A 19,167-nucleotide genomic window follows, 5' to 3' on the forward strand; every position below is an offset into this window, starting at 1 on the left:
AAACATTAAAACCACATTTAGTACATAAGTGTTACATAATATTCAAGTCATTTGATGCACATAAGTCACACGTGACTTCGATAAATGATGATTTGTTATCAAATCATTGCTAATCAATTATTCGGATACAATTAATCACGGAAGCGGCTCGTTCGTCACTGGGAATGGGTGTCCATCAATCTTATGACACTTGGTCATTTGACTCGAGAAAGCATTTTGCATCCCAGCTGTAACTAGAATGACTCTACTTATGGATTCCATTCTGTCGAAAACAAATTGAGTCAAAGAAAGAAAATCGTTTTGGTATAATACTAGTTTCTGCCCACAACATCGTCCGTGTGAACTTCAAAAAGACTTAAGTCGGGCAACACAGACACCGGTAACTGTTGTCGATCTGTCAAAGCAAACTGTAGATAAAAAAAACTTCAAAAAGACCCACAAGAATGCGTCTTTGTTATATCCTGTTTCATAGCGACTTGCCTCTTTGACTTTTTACGTTAACTGTATCACGTCACACATCAGTTGAACGGGATGAAAAGAAGCTCATGTCAGTCCTCTCGTTTTAAACTACCTCCCAACTAATTTTCAACCAAATCGGTACAGTCATTCTTGACTCATAACTAAATAGTGGAACTGACACGACTTTCTTTTATGTATAGATGTAGTAATTCAGTTCAATAAAAGGCAAGTTATTGTCAACAACAATACGTTTTTTAACAAAAATCTTCGTATTCATCTTAAGTTTTCGCATCAAATAGTTATATTCATATTAAGTAATAATAGTAAGTAATATGATACTTTATAGGTTTTGCAATTCTCTTTGTTTTTGTTCTAATCTTATCTCCTGGGTATAAAATTATCGTATTTGAATGACTTTTAATGTAATTAACCATATAAAATTCAAAAATAGTTTTCCCTATTTTTAAAATATGAAAACCGCTTTTTAAAACATAAATTTTATTAGAGACGATACCTCTCAGCATTCCATGGACTCGCCGTGCGGATGCCGGGTCCATCGCGTTGCAGGGACAGGAGCTTCAACAGTGCCTGTTACTTGCCACCCAGGTGTAGGTTTAAGGGGCCCCTATCTAACGAGCGTTAAACGCTCACCTCCACCGTCCAAGCTCCTCTCTCTACTTAACCAAATTTGAAACGAACCTAATAGGGCTGTCTTTTATTTTGTTGGTACCGTGGAATATCAACATACTAGTTTCATCACCCAGAATCACTCGCATTAAAATGTGTTGGAACGTTACGCTAAAATATATATTGTTTCTGTCCTGACGTACATACGACCGAATTACTTAATTTTTTTCTTTAATTCAACGACACACACATAGATAAAAAATAATCATTAAAAAAACAACATACCCTACAGTCTTTAAATTTAGTTTTCATAAAATTTAGTAAAAGAAAAAAAAATCCATAATTTTTGAGAACAAAAGAAATAAAAAAGACTATAATTTGAGATAAAAATAAAGGATTGTACATTAATTGATCCGCAGTAAATTATTGCTCGGAGTAATTTCAATCTCTCCATTCAGTCATTTCCAAAAACGTTTTCCTTTATAACGTTACGTGTTTATAAGGATTACCAATAATTCCGACAGCGTGTACGGAATCCATTAAGAACTTATTAGAATTCAATAAAATAATCCGATTAAATTCATAATCGAATGCAGAAGCAATTAAAGCATAATTCAATCTAAGTCAAATCTCGATAATTAGTGATGAGGCTGAGCTAGGATTTATGGTGCGTATAATATGACGTCAGATTGTCTCTGTGGTCTAGAATTCTGGTAACGTATCGCCTGATATACCTAAAGACAAATTAGGGATTATTTTAGAATTAGCTTTTGATTTAATATGAAATATACGTTCAACTATTAACATAAATAAATCATTTAAAATTAAATTAAAATATATAACAGTGTGTAATTTGGACAATGATATAAAAGGCTTTCGAAGAAAAATCATCCCAATAGCAATTATAATTCCATCAAAACAAAAGTTACGTATTATGTATCGAAGCAGACAGGTTTAAGGTTAATGATAAATAGATTACAAAGATTTACATTAAATGTACTAAAAAAATATATGTACCTTAATTTCATGCTCTTTGTTACATAAGTCACGTTGTTTTTCGTCCATGACTAGAATAAACATTATTTGAGCACTTAAAATGTATGTAATGATTTATGAGAGGCGCGTCATTCAAATTTATAAGCTAATGACATTTGTCATTAGTGTATCTGGATGTTTTAACATTAAATTATATAAATTAAATATTAAACAGCGAATAACATCAGTTGACATTGAAATTTATTAAATATAAAACATTTTTATTATAAATCTGAATTATTTACGAAATACAGTAGTGACACACAAAAGGCGGGATTACTGACAAATGACAACATCTTGCAGACGATGTTTAGAATACGAGTTTTATAAAAAAAAAGAATAGAAACTTCAGTAAAAAATTTATAAAAAGAAAACTTCAAAAATAGAAAAATTCAAATAGTTTAAAAAATTCTGTAACATTAATAATATATTAATTGTATAAGTTTCATATCAATTTATATTGATGAGTAAATATAGCAACGTTAAACCTTCTATTTTTGAATATTGTTACAGAAACCGGATATTCTATAACTTCCTCGTCGTATACCGCCATATTGTTTTCTACAACTATTATTATTTGTGGTTTACCGGTACAGATTGCTTTTAACGACAAATCCAACTTTTGTTCATTATTGGCAATGAACAATAAATAAATTTATTAATATGTTAAAGTAATGTTAATCGTCGTAAGTAGTTCGGAAATCAGTTTCTAAAAATTAATACAAACATTAGATTTGAATTTAAATTACGTAGAAAATGTCAAAGATGACATAAGAACTTGTCTAAGATCTGTGTGACAATCCCGTTTTTTTTTTTTAATATTTTTAAAACCAAAATGTTATGATTTAAATAGATTACCTTTTGTGCCCTTTTATTTTAATTTCCTTTAATGTATAATCAAATTTAGAACTGAGTGTTATTTTTTTCATTGTTAAATGAAACGATTAAACTGTAGGTAATAAGTTTAACATTCAAGCTGACACATCTAACAATGCAGCTATTAAGCAAATACCTAGTTATATTAATTATATAATAAATAAAACACATTATTGAAATTTCATTAAAATTTAATATAGAAAAGTATTTAAATATTTAGTAATTTTATTCTGACATAATTCATGTTCTCTATTAAACTTAGTTTATGTTTCGAGAAACGCAAAGAAGATACAGTTAAAAAAAATGTTTATTTAGAATAGAATATAAAGAAAAAAATAAAAATAAAAAAAACTTAAAATTGCAGAGTGTAATTTAAGTCTTGTTTAAACGAAACTTAACAATATTATCTTTCCTTGCTTCTACGGAACTCAATAATTTTATATATCTTGAACATGGCTCACAAATGATTCAGTTGAATCTCCGTAGGGTGTCGTTTCTCGTGTATATATTATCTATATTCACAAACTATATTATAGTGTGAATTCCAGCTTCAATCTGTGTCTCGCATCTATGAACTTTAGAAATCGATGCAACGTTTTTTATATAGATTAATAAAATTCTTCAGCGTGATAATCAGTTACCTTAATGAGATATTATATCATATGACTTTAATTAGTAGATTAAATTGTCAATCGTAATACTCTAACGAGCTTATGATAGCACCCTTAATAATGTGGTATTGTTGTTTATGTTATATACATATATATATATATATATATATATATATATATATATATATAAAAGTAGGTTCCAAAACTGTGTTTTTTTTGCTCTTACTGCTAAATTATAATGCCAATTTTCAACTTATTCAAATATCAAACAGCCTGAAATTGTTTAGTGCGAAAACTTTTAACATACATGCTTTGTATCAACCAATATTATTTAAATTGTATGCTTTATTATTTGACATTATATAGATAATCGCACTGTTAATATTATTTCTTGGAATTATTACCAGGAAACATTTTTCAGGGAAAGTATTTGTAATGTGGTCTAGGACTTTTGATAAGGTTATATCAATCTATATACAGTATGTGCATGTGTGATGGAGTTTTAAGTATGTATTATAAACAACTTTGTATAAATTTATACTAAACGAACAATGTTATTTTTCATTAACAACTTCTTATTTGACTTTAACCTAATGTCTACCTTTAATATGAAATTTGAAATTAATTTTTTTAATGACGTTTATGTCAAGGATATTCATTCATAATATTTAAAATTAAATTTATAAATTTCTGACAAGTTAAAACACTGAACCTAAAAAGTGAATGCCCAAGTCTGTTAAGGTAACTAAGTATGGGGAACGTAAAAATTGTCCAATTGGAAAATTGGCAAGGCAATTGTTTTCGTGTAGCCACAATACATAAGCTCCATAAGATTGGCTTCGACTATGTGATCAGAAAACTACAAGCTATAGACGAGCCAATTCAAGCTATTTCGTTTTATACTCCCCCTGTGTATAACATTTTGTATGGTGACCATAATATTGTTGTAAAAGAGGACAACGTATTTTTTTACAATTCCAAAGTTTAGCATAAAGGCCAATTTTTATAATCTGCTACATAATCCTTGTTGCTATATTACAATAAAAATAAACTATTAACACAGTACATATAAAACATTAATAAGATTGAACGAAATTAACCTAGCTATGATTAAATCATTGTCTGTTGATTTTGTTTATGTCTAAAATAACATTTGCAATATTCAAAACAAACACAAGGCCATAGCCTCTAAATATCTATTCTTTTTTATACATACTTTATATATATATATTTTTTGGATAGTCCACAAAACAATACAATTCTCTCAATAGCTTATTTGTCTAATGTAATATATTATACTTTTATGATACACAATATACTGAAAAGAGACTAGGAAGTGATTTGAGCGGAATGAGTGAATAAATGTTTATCTTAGTTACTTGCGTTAGAACTGAAATTAATACTCTTAGAATAAAATTAATTAAACGGATAACCAAAAACATTAAGCTGAGCGGACCTGGATCTGGTAAGATCTGGTAGAAATTAAACAAAATCCCCATCCCAAGTCTGAAACGAGGCTTCCTGCCTGCCGCTGGGTACTACTACAACATTTACAGATAGCTTGTCATTTATAAACTGTCCTTTTAGTTTCATTGTCATTTTCTGGCATCTCTGACATTTGAGGAAAAGTTGCCGTAAATATATCAGAAAACAGAGTTTTTTTAATATGTGAAAGGAGGCACACGAGCAGACAGCCAACTTGATGGGGAGTAGTGACCGTCGCGATGGATATCCGCAACTTAGTTGTTGCGGATGCGTTGCCAACTGTGATTGTTGAGGAAAAGGTGAGAACGGGGAAAGGACAACCGGCTCTCTCATCCATCGGTTGAAACGCAGCCACTAAAGGCTACTTCACGCTGATCTTCTGTGAGAGGGTGGTACTTCCCCGTTCGAGGCAGCCCATTTTCGAGCTGTAGTAACTTGACCACAGCTAGGCCCAACCACCCAAAAAATACTAAGCAAAATAAAACTTAGTTAAATCTAAATAGGTTTAACAAAAATTCTAAAATATCCACAGTTTTTTGGAATCCAAAGTATATTATAACGTGGTACAAGTGATGAAGATGTCAATGAAGGTGCATTATGATGCAACGGGTCAGCTAACCACGACTACGACTTCAATGATAGTGTACTCAATAGAGCTTTTGCGAACCTCTCTAACGTCTGAAAGATGGTTTTATTAATACTGGCTTTCAATCCTGATATGGAAGGTAGGGTAAATCCTTATACTGTCAGAAAGTTTTTGATTTATCCAATGCATTTTAAACCTTATAATCTTCTACCGTCATTATCAACTTCAATGACGCCGAATTGGATGGTGTATACAATGACAAGCCGATCTCCCGGTCTTAAACAAAAGGAAAAACTAAATATAATAAGTCGTACCATCAAAACTTAGATGAAAATATAAAAGTCCTAAAAAATATCGAATCATAGTCTTTTTGGTCGGTAGTCGCCTCGCACTAAAAGACCCTAATAAATATTTATGTATGTAAGAATGTTCACGATCTCAAAAGCTGTTATTAATATCTCTCCAAAGTACTTTGTCACTAAAATCGATGTACTTGCGGGTCCCTTAATGGCAGAAATTTTTCTGATTTCTTTTTATTTTGAAGTTATTTACTTTTTGGTTTTATATTTATATTGTGTCTACAAAGTTAATATGTACAATAAATTAATTTTTATTATTTCTTGTAACATATATATATACATATATGTCAAATAGCCACACAAAGAATAGACCTATATTACTTGATTAGGTTAATAAAAAAACCATTCAGTCTTCAAACTTTTTGTCAAATAAATTTAAAAAAAGTGTTCCTAAATTCTATGATTTATTTATTAAATCTTTCACTTAAAAAAAATACGATAAATATAGGTCTGAAACGTTTTATTAGTGACAGAAATTAAAAACACGATTATAATAGTATTCAGACCTTTTCTTTTTATCACAGAGATATAAAATAAGATAAATAAAAGATAAATTTCAATATTCAAATGAAAAAAAATATCCTTTTTCGTTTGTACTATATATAAATATCTTATAAAAGCGGTAATAATTATGGAGTATCGACTTAGAGTATTATTTATTTATTTAATTAATTAATTTAGCTTGACATCTTGGAGTTATTAATTTAAACAAAGCAATAAATGCTAATTGTCCTATTTAACAGGACCTTAGCAGAATGCCAATTTAAATTCTCATAGCAACCAATTATACAGGCAATTGGTAGAATTAAGTACAAAATACGCTTGTTAGTTTGGCAACACTCCAAACATCCTCTCACGTATTGTAGTCAAAAGCACAAGAAACAGTCTAATGCATGGAATTACATTAGCAAGGAAATTTCAGTTAATTTTAAAGGAACTTTTCAGTGAGACGTTCTTATTTATGTATGTTAAAAGATTTGAAAACATCAAATTGACCGAGTTATCTCCCTGTTAATATTGTGAGATACTTTGAAATTACTGAACGTGTTGCAAGAAAAAAAAATCAACAAAACAAACGATGAGACAACGATATAGATGTTTAATTCGCAAATAAATACATAGACTATGTGTTACTGACATTACATTAATTAAAAATTATTTCATATAAATATGTAAAAAACATATTTTTATACAAAAAATCGGTCACTGGACTCCATTAAAGTCTGGTTATTTTATAATAACACGCGAAGCATAAAAAGCTTGACAAAGGTAACACCTTTAATTGCAAATTTCACGGTGTGCCATACGCTGTTATGTTGTCAAAAATTCATCGGGCCATAACTAGGGATGGCGGTATGCAATCTCGATATACTACTGTTTTTTAACGTAATTTTTATTATAACAAAAAACTATATACATATATATATGTAGTACAATGAATAATTAAACTCATGAGAAAATATTCACCTTATATATACCGTACATAAAATTTATTTATATTAAAATATGTATTTTTTTAAATGATATGTCTTTATTATATATAAATTCAGAACAATCATATGTTTATTTGGTTCTCATAACATATTTAATAAATTAATTAATTTTATCATCGTGTCGCAATGCATAAACCTGTCAATAATTTTCCCAGCGGGTCGTGACTTGATTTCGGACAGCCTAATTAAAATATTTCGCTTGCTTAAAAGGAAAAGTTAAGTGTCGACTTAATTATTGCTTTAAAAATAATTATTTATATAAAAAAAAATAACAATTGTATATTAATTTTAAAATAATTTACAAATTTACTCCATTTCATATATGTTCTCGGCTTGAAATTTTTTTTTATGATTAATCCCGCAATAGTATTAAGTCCTTTAACGAAATCAAATGAAGTCAAACGAAAATAGACAAACAATAACTCTCTTACACAAGCACATTTATTCATGACCTATATATAATTTTAATCGGATGTTTTAATTTTTTTTTTCATGTCCCATATAAAAATTTAATGTTTTACGATCTGTAATGATGAGTAATTACGACATAAAAGAATAATTTCGAATTTTACTGGCTCTTAAAACGTTATGAGCCGCCATGTTTCTGTGACAGTTGATATAAATTTACACTTTTTATTGTAATAATCTGTTTGCTTTGTTTTTTCCATTTAATACTTTGTATCTGATCTATTAATATGGACGCGCTGAAGTGTTTTTTTGGTTTAGCATAAATATTACTACGAATGCATAATAATATTTAATGTATATCGTACGTGTTTGGTAATTAAATGCCAGTTCATGAAATTAGTTGGCGATCTTATCACGCCCTTATATTTTTAGAATCTAAAACAATAGCATTGAATCAATAGTTGAAAACTCCTTACAAATTAATACGTAACAATAAAAAACCCTCCCGTCACAAAGATTGTGAAATCCTAGCTGTCAAGATTAAGACATTATTAAAAGATTTATTTTATAAATATATTAATTTAAAAAAAAACACAAATGACACCGACTTCTTGATGGAAGAAAAGGAAAAATCTAATAAGGATGAAGAATCGCCGAAAGAAGAGATAAAAACAAGAGACAAAATCATCAACAACACTCAGGATGCTGGACCATCAAGAATAGTAAATCTGCCAGGAGCTATACAGCACAGTCCAAGGAACTTTATCACAGGGAGATCCAAATCCGAGCACAGCATTAAACCTTACATCACAAGTGCAGATGTGGCCAACGCTTTGAAAATAACGTCTCTAAGTTTCGGCAACCAAAATCAGACCACAGACAGGGAGCTGAAAATACCAATGCTAGATAAGAATGATGACAAAGAAGACGCAATAACATTCATAGAACTGAAAAAACTTATGGCCTCTTGTTTCAAAATAAGCAAAGACACTAATGAAATAGCAAACGTGAACGTTCACACCGCTATCAGTGGTATAACAAATGACTTAGTCCACAGCATTCCGAATGTGAGCCTGAATAAGACGGATGTAAATGACGTAGTCGTTACCCAAGATTCTAGATCGAATAGAGCGTCTGAAGGTAGGAAGAAGAACTCGGGAAATCTATCAGAGAAATCGGATTTATTGGCTCAAAGAGATTCCTTATCGAGCATTGGATCTAACGTGTGTAGAATTTGTATGACGAGGGGCAAGGAGAGGTACATACATACATTATATAACAAATAGGATTTGAAGCTGTTATTTTTGGCCTATACAAGCTAAAACATTGCTTCCGTCATGCGATACACAGAAAGGCCAAAATTTCAGATTCACATCCGTAATTATCACACGAAGCTCGACCAATATTCGTCGAATGAGCTCGAAATTGCCATTTTCAAAGTGCTTCGAGTTCATTTGAAAGCACGTTAACACAATCTGTTGTTGAGACCAATGTGTTTAGCCTGTGTACTCATGGATTCGTCTCTAAATATTTGCTGTACATATTTTGACTTCTGACATTATCCGCTTTTGAATTATTATTTTTTTTCTGAATCAATATTTCGAACGTTCACTATGAATGGCTTCCTAAATTTATTAAAACAATAATAAAAATTATATCAAATGATTCTATTAAAAAAAAACATTTTATACACAATTTGAAGCCGATGAAGATGCAAATAGCTTGAACAATCTTTTATTTTTTCATAGATTGATTTCTCCTTGTAACTGCAAGGGTTCGCTGGCCAATGTTCACCTGTCTTGCCTCCAGCGTTGGCTCAACCAGGTCGGAAGGAATCATTGCGAGCTCTGCGGTTTTAGGTAAACTATAATAATTTGAAATTTGATTTTATTTTATTGTTATTTAGATAAGTAACTCAAGTATTCAGTACAATCGAGCTAAAAATAATATTAATATACTTGCTGTTCATGCTTGCAAGTATATTTTAATTAAAATATACTAGCATAATCAGACATCATTACCTAATTAACACAGTAACATGAAAACGATGTTGCGAAGGTCGCAAGTTCGAATTTAGCTCCTATAGTTTAATTTTTCATAACTATTTTCTATTTGAATTTTGATTTGTTTATTTATTTAGATTTTATAATGTTTAGTCAAATAGATTCTAATAAATTTTATTCCCTACGTACAAATTTAATGTATTGTAAGAAAATCGAAGTCTAACTTAATGATAATCAAAGAGAATGAGATCTACGTACAGATGATATATAACAGGACAAACTGACAGACATTCACATCTCGTCTGCCCGTGATCACGGTTGCTGCAAAGTAACCGAAACGTCGGGATTATGTAGTTTTTAAAATAATAAAATACGCGTAGTAAATCCGAAAAATATTAGTTTTATTTAAATCAAGGAGAAGTTTAATTTACACTAAAATGTGCATTATTAACGAGTTCCGTTTAATGTAAAAACAAATGACAAGTAATCTTACTTGTATACTATTTTAAATAAAACTTTAATAAATGATAAGAAGGCTTGTTGAACCAGTTTTTAAATATAAAAATGATTATACGTCCCACCGGTTGATAAGTCAAATATATAAATTTTTTAAATTTGCATTGCTAGAGACGAAACTTGTTAGCATTCAATGGATTCACCGTGCGGGTGCCGGGTCCATCGTTGCAGGGAGAGGAGCTTCAACAGTGCCTGGGGATTGCGACCCAGGTGTAGGTTTAAGGGGTCCCTATCTAACGCGTTAAACGCTCACCTCCACCGTCCAAGCTCCTCTCTCTACCTCACAAAATTTGCGAACAACCTACTAAAGCTGCCTTCGAAGTATCACCGAAGTGAAAACATTAAAATGTCCGAATAAAATAGCAATTAAATTTAAATTTAAAGCAACAAAAGATTGATACGTTAAACCGATTTATATACAAATGAAATATTTGCAGAGTTAAATAAAATGATTCCGGCGAAATTAATATACGAATGTAAAATTATAAACTGCAATCCGATTAGCGAGTGCTGTAATTAAACGCTACAATGGATGACGTTTATCGTACTTTACCAATCGATTTTGTAATAATTGAATAGCTATTGATATCTCGCTACCGAATTGTCATCCGCATTGGTTGTCATTGTCAAAATGAATTATGTCAACTTATACGATAGCAAAAAAATGTATGATATCTATTTACTTATTTATAAATATTTCAAACTTATGCATTATATTTTTTATGTATTTGTTTGTGAAATTTACCGATTTTTTTTTTGTTCTTCCTTATACAAAAATATTTTTCTCAATCCTTACGTTAATGTCAGCGATGAAACCTAATAGTTATATATTATTTATTAAAAACGTTATCATTTAAACTGAGAAATAAATAAATATAAATGCAAAACTTCCGAAGATGTGTGGATGTTTGTCGTTCTTTAACGCAAATATTTCTTAACGGAATTTGATGATTTTTTTTAATAACATAGCTCAAACGAAAAAATAAAACACGGCATATAATTTATCCCAAAATACTATGTAGTTATCGCAGGGTTTACATATAACACTTGTATAACAATGTCTCTGATGTTTGATTGCCATATCCATCCATTATTTTAACATTCAGTATAAATTTCACCCCGAGTCTAATTAGAATCAGACAAAACTTAGTCAATTAATAAAAGTCTGACAATCATTGCACAAGTACGAATATTTATTTTTATATATATATATATCATTTATCAGAAGATGTCTTAAGAAAACACATAAATATATATAAAATAATAGTTGAAAATGTTTATTGATACTTGGTGATATGAAATAGTTTAATTTTCTACTAAAATAATATTATTCGTATAAACGTATTTATCAGTGAAAAAGAAAGTTAAATTAAATTAAAATGGCTTAACTTAAAGTTAACTTAACTTAACTGAATAATAAGTAGCATTCTGTTTCAAAACGATAGATACGTTCTGAAACTTCCTAGACAGAATTTCCAACATTTATTCCTACAATTTAACTCAGGAACATCTTTAAACGATTGCTATTTGAATGGTCGGTTTACTGCATCGGGAATACGACAGTTTGTTGAAAGGAAACTCCAACTTCAGTAAACGTAAATAAACTCCGGAAAAAACAAAAGAGTTTGGGAGAAAGGAGTTTTAATTTAAAACCATGTTTGTTCATTTTATTAATAAAGATTTGTACTTAAGGTAGAAAAACAATCTAAGCAGAGTTTTATATTTATCAATACATATTATCTAGTTATGCTCACTGATCTTCTAAACTTTTTTCAGTGGTTTCGATAGCTCGTAACCTTTTGCTCGACCCTTAACCTCAGCACTTAAATGTGATATTGACCGTCACGACAATTAAATTCCGTATCCAATAGTTTTGCAATCATGACTACTAAAAAATTTATTGGCCAACCAATAAATTGTAAAATTTAGTTTATATATGTTGAAAAGAATAAAATATTCTTTATCGTACATCATCCTAAATCAAATAAATACAGAATGATACAAAAAAAATATAACAAAATAAAAAAGTCGAGTTTATCCCTTATTAGCGATATTTTCAAGTTTTGTAGACAAATTGTTTGTCATTAGAAAAATCTTGAACAGTACATAATTGTGTCTGTCCGCACATATACGGTCACACGTAAGACTATTTATTTCAGAATTGTTTCTCAACATAACTTTATACACTTTTAAGGAAAGAAAACGATGTTCTCGTCAAAAAGCGACAAAAAGTCTGTACAGAAAACTCAAATAAAATAGAATAGTGATAAAACAATTGTTGAGCATAGAAAAATTACAAAACAAATAGTTTTTTTTATAGGAAAATTAATGAAAACCCATATAAATGTAGTATTTTTTTTAACGCACTCCATCTCAATATCCAAAATTATCTCTGTCTACAAACCACAATAGATTAGTCTCGCTCGAATGGTTTCAAATTACTATGTTGCTACAACACTAATTGCATCCCTCAGCTTGCCTCGTGGACTCATCTATCAACCGCAACAAACGATACAATACACTAATATATGTTAATCTTACAAGTTACATAAGTGAAGTTTTATAAACATATTTAACAGACATTTAAAATCGTATATTATGATGAAGAGCAAGCAACTAGAATGGGAGTAACAAAATGTTTTTAGACGAAAATTGACAATATCTCGTTCACTGCGACGATTTTATTCCTACAGGCGATTTAGTCGTCGCAATCATCGAAGAATGGCGTCTCTTGTTCGTATAGCTGAATGGTTGTAATGGTTTCAAATTAGCGGTTTATTTCAGCTACCCGGCCATCCGCACTCCGAGGTACACCGTACTCCAGGCCCTGAGACTCTGGTTCTGCAACCCTCGTAACAGAAGTCACCTCCAGGTAATTCATTGTGAATATATTCTCGAACTGTATTCTATTCGTTCCTTCCTCGTCTTAAAATAGTTTGTATTCTTTGTATAATATTCAACAGCTTTAAAAAATTCCTGTTAGTAAGACATGTTCGTCATTCTGAACAAACTCGCATACAAAGTGGGATTTACACTATAAATAATAATTTTAATATGCTTTATATGAAATTCCACATTCTACATCCATTGAATAATTAAATCAAAATGAATTTTATGTAAAAAAAAAACTTCCAATATGCCGTTAGCTATAAAAATGTAGTCAACCGAATTCCGCTCCATTGGCAACCGGCAATGCGTCTTCGAAATTTTTTTCCGCACAAAAAAAAATTGCACCCAATCCAATCGGCCTTTCGCTTTTAAAGGCCCATTTGCGTCGGATACGTTTGTTTATGCCTGGACCCGTTTTAGATAAATCTTCCCGTATATTATGATTTGATATATACATATATCGGGATTTTTTTTAGGTATTTTGAATTACTGCCTCGAATCTTTTTAAATTATATGCCAATAAAGCTTTAAATCATTATAGAATTAATAAAATTTATTTACGCACGTATTTTTTTTATCTTACCTCTTACTGTTTTTTTTTTTTTTTTGTTTATATATTTTATTACGCAACTGTATCATGTATAAAGCCATGTTTTTTTGTAAAATACATTGTTTTGCTTTATTTTTTATGTGTTATGTTCGCAAAAATATATTTTAAAATCACTTTTAAATTGAACAAATGATTCATTATTCTCGTGCCTGTACAACATTTAATAAAATATTCCTAAAAATATCACAAGTTGATTACATTTACCATTCTAAACAAGAATTGTTTTAAATGAGAACTAAATTTTTATATAATAATACACTGTGCTAGTTTTGGATCTTGTAATGTTTTATAAAAAAAAAAACAAAAAGAAAACAGTTGTATAACCAGAAAAAGTGAAATGAATTCTTCCAAATTCAAATCCCACTTTTTAGATGCGTACTTCGAAAATCATTTGACGTGAATTTCCATCGAAACTTACGAGTAAATGTTTACTTAAGTATATGTCCGTATTCTTAAAGTGAAATGTCATTTTCACCGGGAATTGAAATAGGTGTAATGTTTTTTTTTTTTAATATAAATACGTTTCCTTTGTATAGCTAAAGTTTGAATATAATATTACACTAATGTAAAATAAGGGTCTAAGTAATAATCTTGTCCTCTTTAAGTTAATTGATTTTCATTTTGACAAGATTTTATAAGTTACTATTAAAAAAAAACATTGTTTACACAGCTGATATTTAAAACAATTTTATGCAGGAAAATTTGCTTGTCACTTTTTGATAGAATTCAATCAATAAAAAAATATCATTTTTATTTGCTAGCGTTAACCCTTAATTTTTAACCTGTTTGTATTACGTTTTGCGTCGTGTTTGACAAGGTTATTAAAGAAATATAATATGCACTTCTTCTATATTTATAATAAATCTGTAGAAAGGTCAATTCTGTCCTGAAATATATTTTCAAAATAATTATCATGGGGTGATTAGTGATCTATACTGATGCCAAAAATGCAATCAGTAAAATTTTTTCTCCGTCTGTCTGTCTGTATAGAAACAAAAACTACTCGACGGGCAGGTTATAGTATACTTTTCATCACGCTAAAATCAATAGGAGCAGAGCAGTGAAGGGAAAGGTCGGGACAATGGGATAAATTATTTCATTTTTTAATCTTCCGTCGCGTGTGCTGCCTTATAGGTTAAAGCTACATAAAAATTATGTATGACGGAAATATTCTATATAAAATTATATAAAAAATATCCCTCAACAGCATGTATCTATCTTTTATGGTTGAGTCACAACAACACGTGTGACTCCCGATAGCTTAGCAGTTCGGAGCTTTCTGATTATATTTGTTTACTCTTACGTTTATAACACTCTCACTCATCACTAATTAAAAAAAAAAAAATTATCACCTGTCCAATCAAAAAGAATCATACAAATAGGTATTGAAACACCAAACTTATACGTGAAGTACGCTAACAAGCCATGGCGCGTGAATACTGAATCTGCTATAAGGATTATGTTTGCGTCACGGTAACAGCTAATAATAATAATCTGCGGTTCCCTATATCTTTATTATGACTTATATCTTATACTATGGATTGACATATTATATTGCCCTACTAAAATACGAAAGTTAATCTGTCTGTTACATCAAAACCACTGAATCGTGAGGAAGGACATATGCTACTTTTTTACGAAAAACGACGGAAACGCGGACGAAGTCACGGGTAAAAGCTAATAATAGCTTGAAACAATAATATTTTTCGTTATATTCGGAACAGTGTTTTGTAGAAAAACACAAAGCTTGAATTTAAACAGCCAATTATTTATTTTGTTTTTAAAAAATAACTACACCTTTTTTTTTTAATTTTAACAAATTTATTTTTAAGCGCTAATTGGCTGTAAAATTATTCGAAAATAGATAATGCTTTTCGTATATCCAAAAATATTTGTTAAAGTTAATTCAAATCGAATATTACAACAGGATTCTTACCCACATTCCGCACTCGGTTAGAGCCTAATCTCTCCTTCATTAGGACCACTAGTTATGTGCTAAATAAATGAATATTGAGAAAAAATATTTTAATTTATGTTTCAAAAAAGAGTCGGAGTGGTCAGTCAACTTTCATATTTCTTCGTATTCTCTTTTTAGATTATAGTAATCGATATCCATTTGTACATAATCAACAAATGCATTCCTGTAGTTTTAAGAGCTAAAGATATACAAGTTCAAATAGAGTATAATGATATCTAAAGCCTTCGCGACTATTCATATAAATGAAACTAATATTTTCGGATGTACTTGCTAAGCGAATTTTTATTATTCCAAACTACATACTCCCGACGTTTCGTTTCCTTCACAGCAATCGTGGTTATGGGCAGACGAGATGAAAATCTCATATCATCAATCATCATTTTCTGCCCGTGATCACGGTTGCTGCAAAGGAACCGAAACGTCGGGAGCATGTAGTTTGAAATAATAAAAAGACGCGTAGTACATCCGAAAATATTAGTATTATTTAAATAGAATATAATAACAATGTACATTGTTATTCTGTATCTTAACTTGATATATTTGCATTTTAGAACCAACATATGTGACCGATGTTTAATTTCATAAGGTAAAACAAACATGAATTCTCAAAATGTATTTCGCTAACCATATTTCATTGTGACCACAAGGGCACGTCACATGCTAAAGATGGCTGACGTTTGACAACACGACGCCATATTGAATTTGTGTCGCTTATTATATTAGCGGAATATTTGAAATTCTCATGAAATTTACATTTATTTTAATTGTTATGTGTTCTGTGAGATGAAATTATAAAACAACTAGGTACCAGCCCCTGCTTCGCACGGGCTCTTAACAAAAAATATAAAATAACCTATTTAATTTTGATAATTATTAAGCTTATATTATGATAACCTTCAAATGGTACGCCCGATTTAAATGATTTGAAAAGTAATTTACAGATAGTAATGTAGGCTTGAAAACGAAGTAATTTATGTTGATAAGACTTAATACCGTATTTATGTAAATAGCTTTCCAATAAACGCTTTAGGAATGCCAATTTTTAAAAGTTGTAAAATGGATATAGTATGTTATCTTTAAGAGATAGACATAATATGGCATCGCGGACTTTTCTGTAGACCTATATAAAATACACAATTCCACCATACATTGTTTAGTTATATCTCAAAGGCTTTTGGCAGCGTTTTCGTTAAAAGCTGACAAACGGCTCATTTTTTCTCGACATCTTCAACAAATATCGTCAATGTACACACAAATCAATACAAAATCTTAATAAATTATATATTAAAACTTTTCTCGAGAATCACGCTATCGAGTGGTGAAAACCGCTTGACAATTGGTGCCATAGTTTTTCTGTTTATTGCGAACAGACAGACAGACAGACGCGTCGGCGTACTTTATTTTATAATATGTATTTTTAAATTCATAAGACGTGAAAACTTATTGCTAAATCTAATATTTATTGTAACATATCAAATATTGTTTTTAAATGTTAAAGAAATTGTAGGCTGAAACATAAATAAAATGCACCACACAAAGTTATAAATAAAATCAAATTATCGGTTAATATTTCAAGATAATGATGTATTGGTCTAATTTTGTTTTCATACATAGATTGTCAAGTTATTGAGGATATTACGCAAGACAATGTGGCTAAGCAGTGAACATTAATATGGAATTAAGTGCCTAAAGTATCAAATGCTGAAAAAAAAACACTATTTACAATCAGCTTTTTTATAGTCAAACAATTCAATAGAATGAAGTTGTTACTTGTATAAAGTTAAAAAAGTAAAGACTAAATAAAGTATGTAAATGTTGGATCTGTATCAAATAAAGCTTCGTTCGGGAATGCCGAATCCAATTAAGTTTTCGAACGTACTATCAGAGTTTACTCAACGGGATGTTATTGTAAATAAATGTTTTCTGTTTGTAGACCGATTGTCTGATTTTTTGGCTGCTATCCACCGTAACCGCCGGCCTGCTGGCTGTATGCATCGTTGGCACACAGTACTTTATGATTGAGGGTAACAATTTTGGTAAGCTCGACGCGGCTAGAAACGAAGGTGCGATTTTTTTATTATTTTTTTTTGTATCAAGACATGCGTCTTTATTTTTATTTTTATATTTCTAACGATAGACTAATTTTTTTTAAAATTTAATCAGATACGGTTGTACATAAAAAAAATTAAATATTAAGATTTATATACTTGCATGTCATTGGATAAATTAAGTATTTACAGATAAAAAGTTTTTAATATGAAGATTGAATTTTTTTATTCATTATACTAAAATTATCAATTATTGTCGTGAAAATCATAGATAATATATTTTTTGCAGGATTATCACATCGCATAACAGAAACAGCCATTGATTTTTTCATGGGTATTGTCCTCTGTGGTTATACGGTAACTGTATACTTCCTATGGAAGGACCACTACGTTATGTGGAATCGATGGAGACGAGCTAACGTCAACGTCCAGTTATTGTTGAGCCCAGATTCGAACCCTGTACCTTTCGTCCCGAGATCTAGATATAACATTGTCTAAATATGTGTCTGAATTAATTATTGTCATTTAAATTACATATAATATACACATTTTGTAAAGCATAACATTCTAAACACTCGCCGTGGTAGAAAATATGTATTAAAAACTTTTTGTTTGTGAATTTATTTCAATATCGTTATTTGTATTATTTAAGATACCTTAAATATATTTTAGCTTAATTCTAACGTTATCTATTTTTGCGTAACGTTTTACGTTTTATATAAATGAATAAAAAAGTTTAAAGCAACTGGGTCGTTTACACATCGTTAACATTAAATGAACGGGGCAATGATATACTATCGGGTGAGACTGGCAACACTGGCACTACGCCAGACCGACATTTTAACTCTGATAAAATAATGAGGGCAAATAAACATTGAATCTTAAATTGCACTACTTCGTTATTGTTTGTTATAAAATGATATATATTGAAATGAAATCATTGTCTGTAATTTAAATTGATGCTTTACAAGTAGCGCTTTTAGTATGTTAAACTCTGTTAAATATGATATATAGGAAGAATTTTTTACTCCAACATCACTTTAATGACTATGAAAAGAAATGATTTATCAACAATTATTGCAAAGACGAAATATGCACGAATATAACAAAGGTATTTGTTCCAAAAAATAGTTGTACTAAATTTAATTATCATATATCATAGGATACTAAAAAGTTGCTTGTTA

The 19,167-nt window shown here is 30.0% G+C and overlaps 1 protein-coding gene across 3 annotated transcripts; it reads left to right on the top strand.

Moving 5' to 3' along the window:
• The first annotated feature begins 8,434 nt into the window (after window positions 1–8,434).
• On the top strand, window positions 8,435–18,606 carry LOC116773714 (E3 ubiquitin-protein ligase MARCHF1). Of its 3 annotated transcripts, none has more exons than XM_032666222.2 (5): window positions 8,435–9,197; window positions 9,688–9,798; window positions 13,243–13,330; window positions 17,869–17,998; window positions 18,273–18,606. In XM_032666222.2, exons 1-5 carry the CDS (start codon window positions 8,554–8,556, stop codon window positions 18,479–18,481), a joined length of 1,182 nt encoding a protein of 393 aa, XP_032522113.2. In that variant the 5' UTR covers window positions 8,435–8,553; the 3' UTR covers window positions 18,482–18,606. The 3 variants fall into 3 exon arrangements, with proteins under 3 accessions (XP_032522113.2, XP_061384700.1, XP_061384701.1); XM_061528716.1 differs by having other exon boundaries at window positions 17,869–17,971; XM_061528717.1 differs by having other exon boundaries at window positions 17,869–17,959.
• Window positions 18,607–19,167: the final 561 nt, after the last annotated feature.

Source organism: Danaus plexippus (assembly GCF_018135715.1).
Source record: "Danaus plexippus chromosome 22 unlocalized genomic scaffold, MEX_DaPlex mxdp_27, whole genome shotgun sequence".
Taxonomy (NCBI): domain Eukaryota; kingdom Metazoa; phylum Arthropoda; class Insecta; order Lepidoptera; family Nymphalidae; genus Danaus; species Danaus plexippus.

Coding starts and splice junctions, on each gene's coding strand:
- LOC116773714 (XM_032666222.2), top strand. CDS start 8,554: ATGGAAGAAAAGGAAAAATCTAATAAGGATGAAGAATCGCCGAAAGAA. Junction 9,799..13,242: donor TGCGAGCTCTGCGGTTTTAG/GTAAACTATAAT, acceptor GGTTTATTTCAG/CTACCCGGCCATCCGCACTC. Junction 13,331..17,868: donor GTAACAGAAGTCACCTCCAG/GTAATTCATTGT, acceptor TTCTGTTTGTAG/ACCGATTGTCTGATTTTTTG.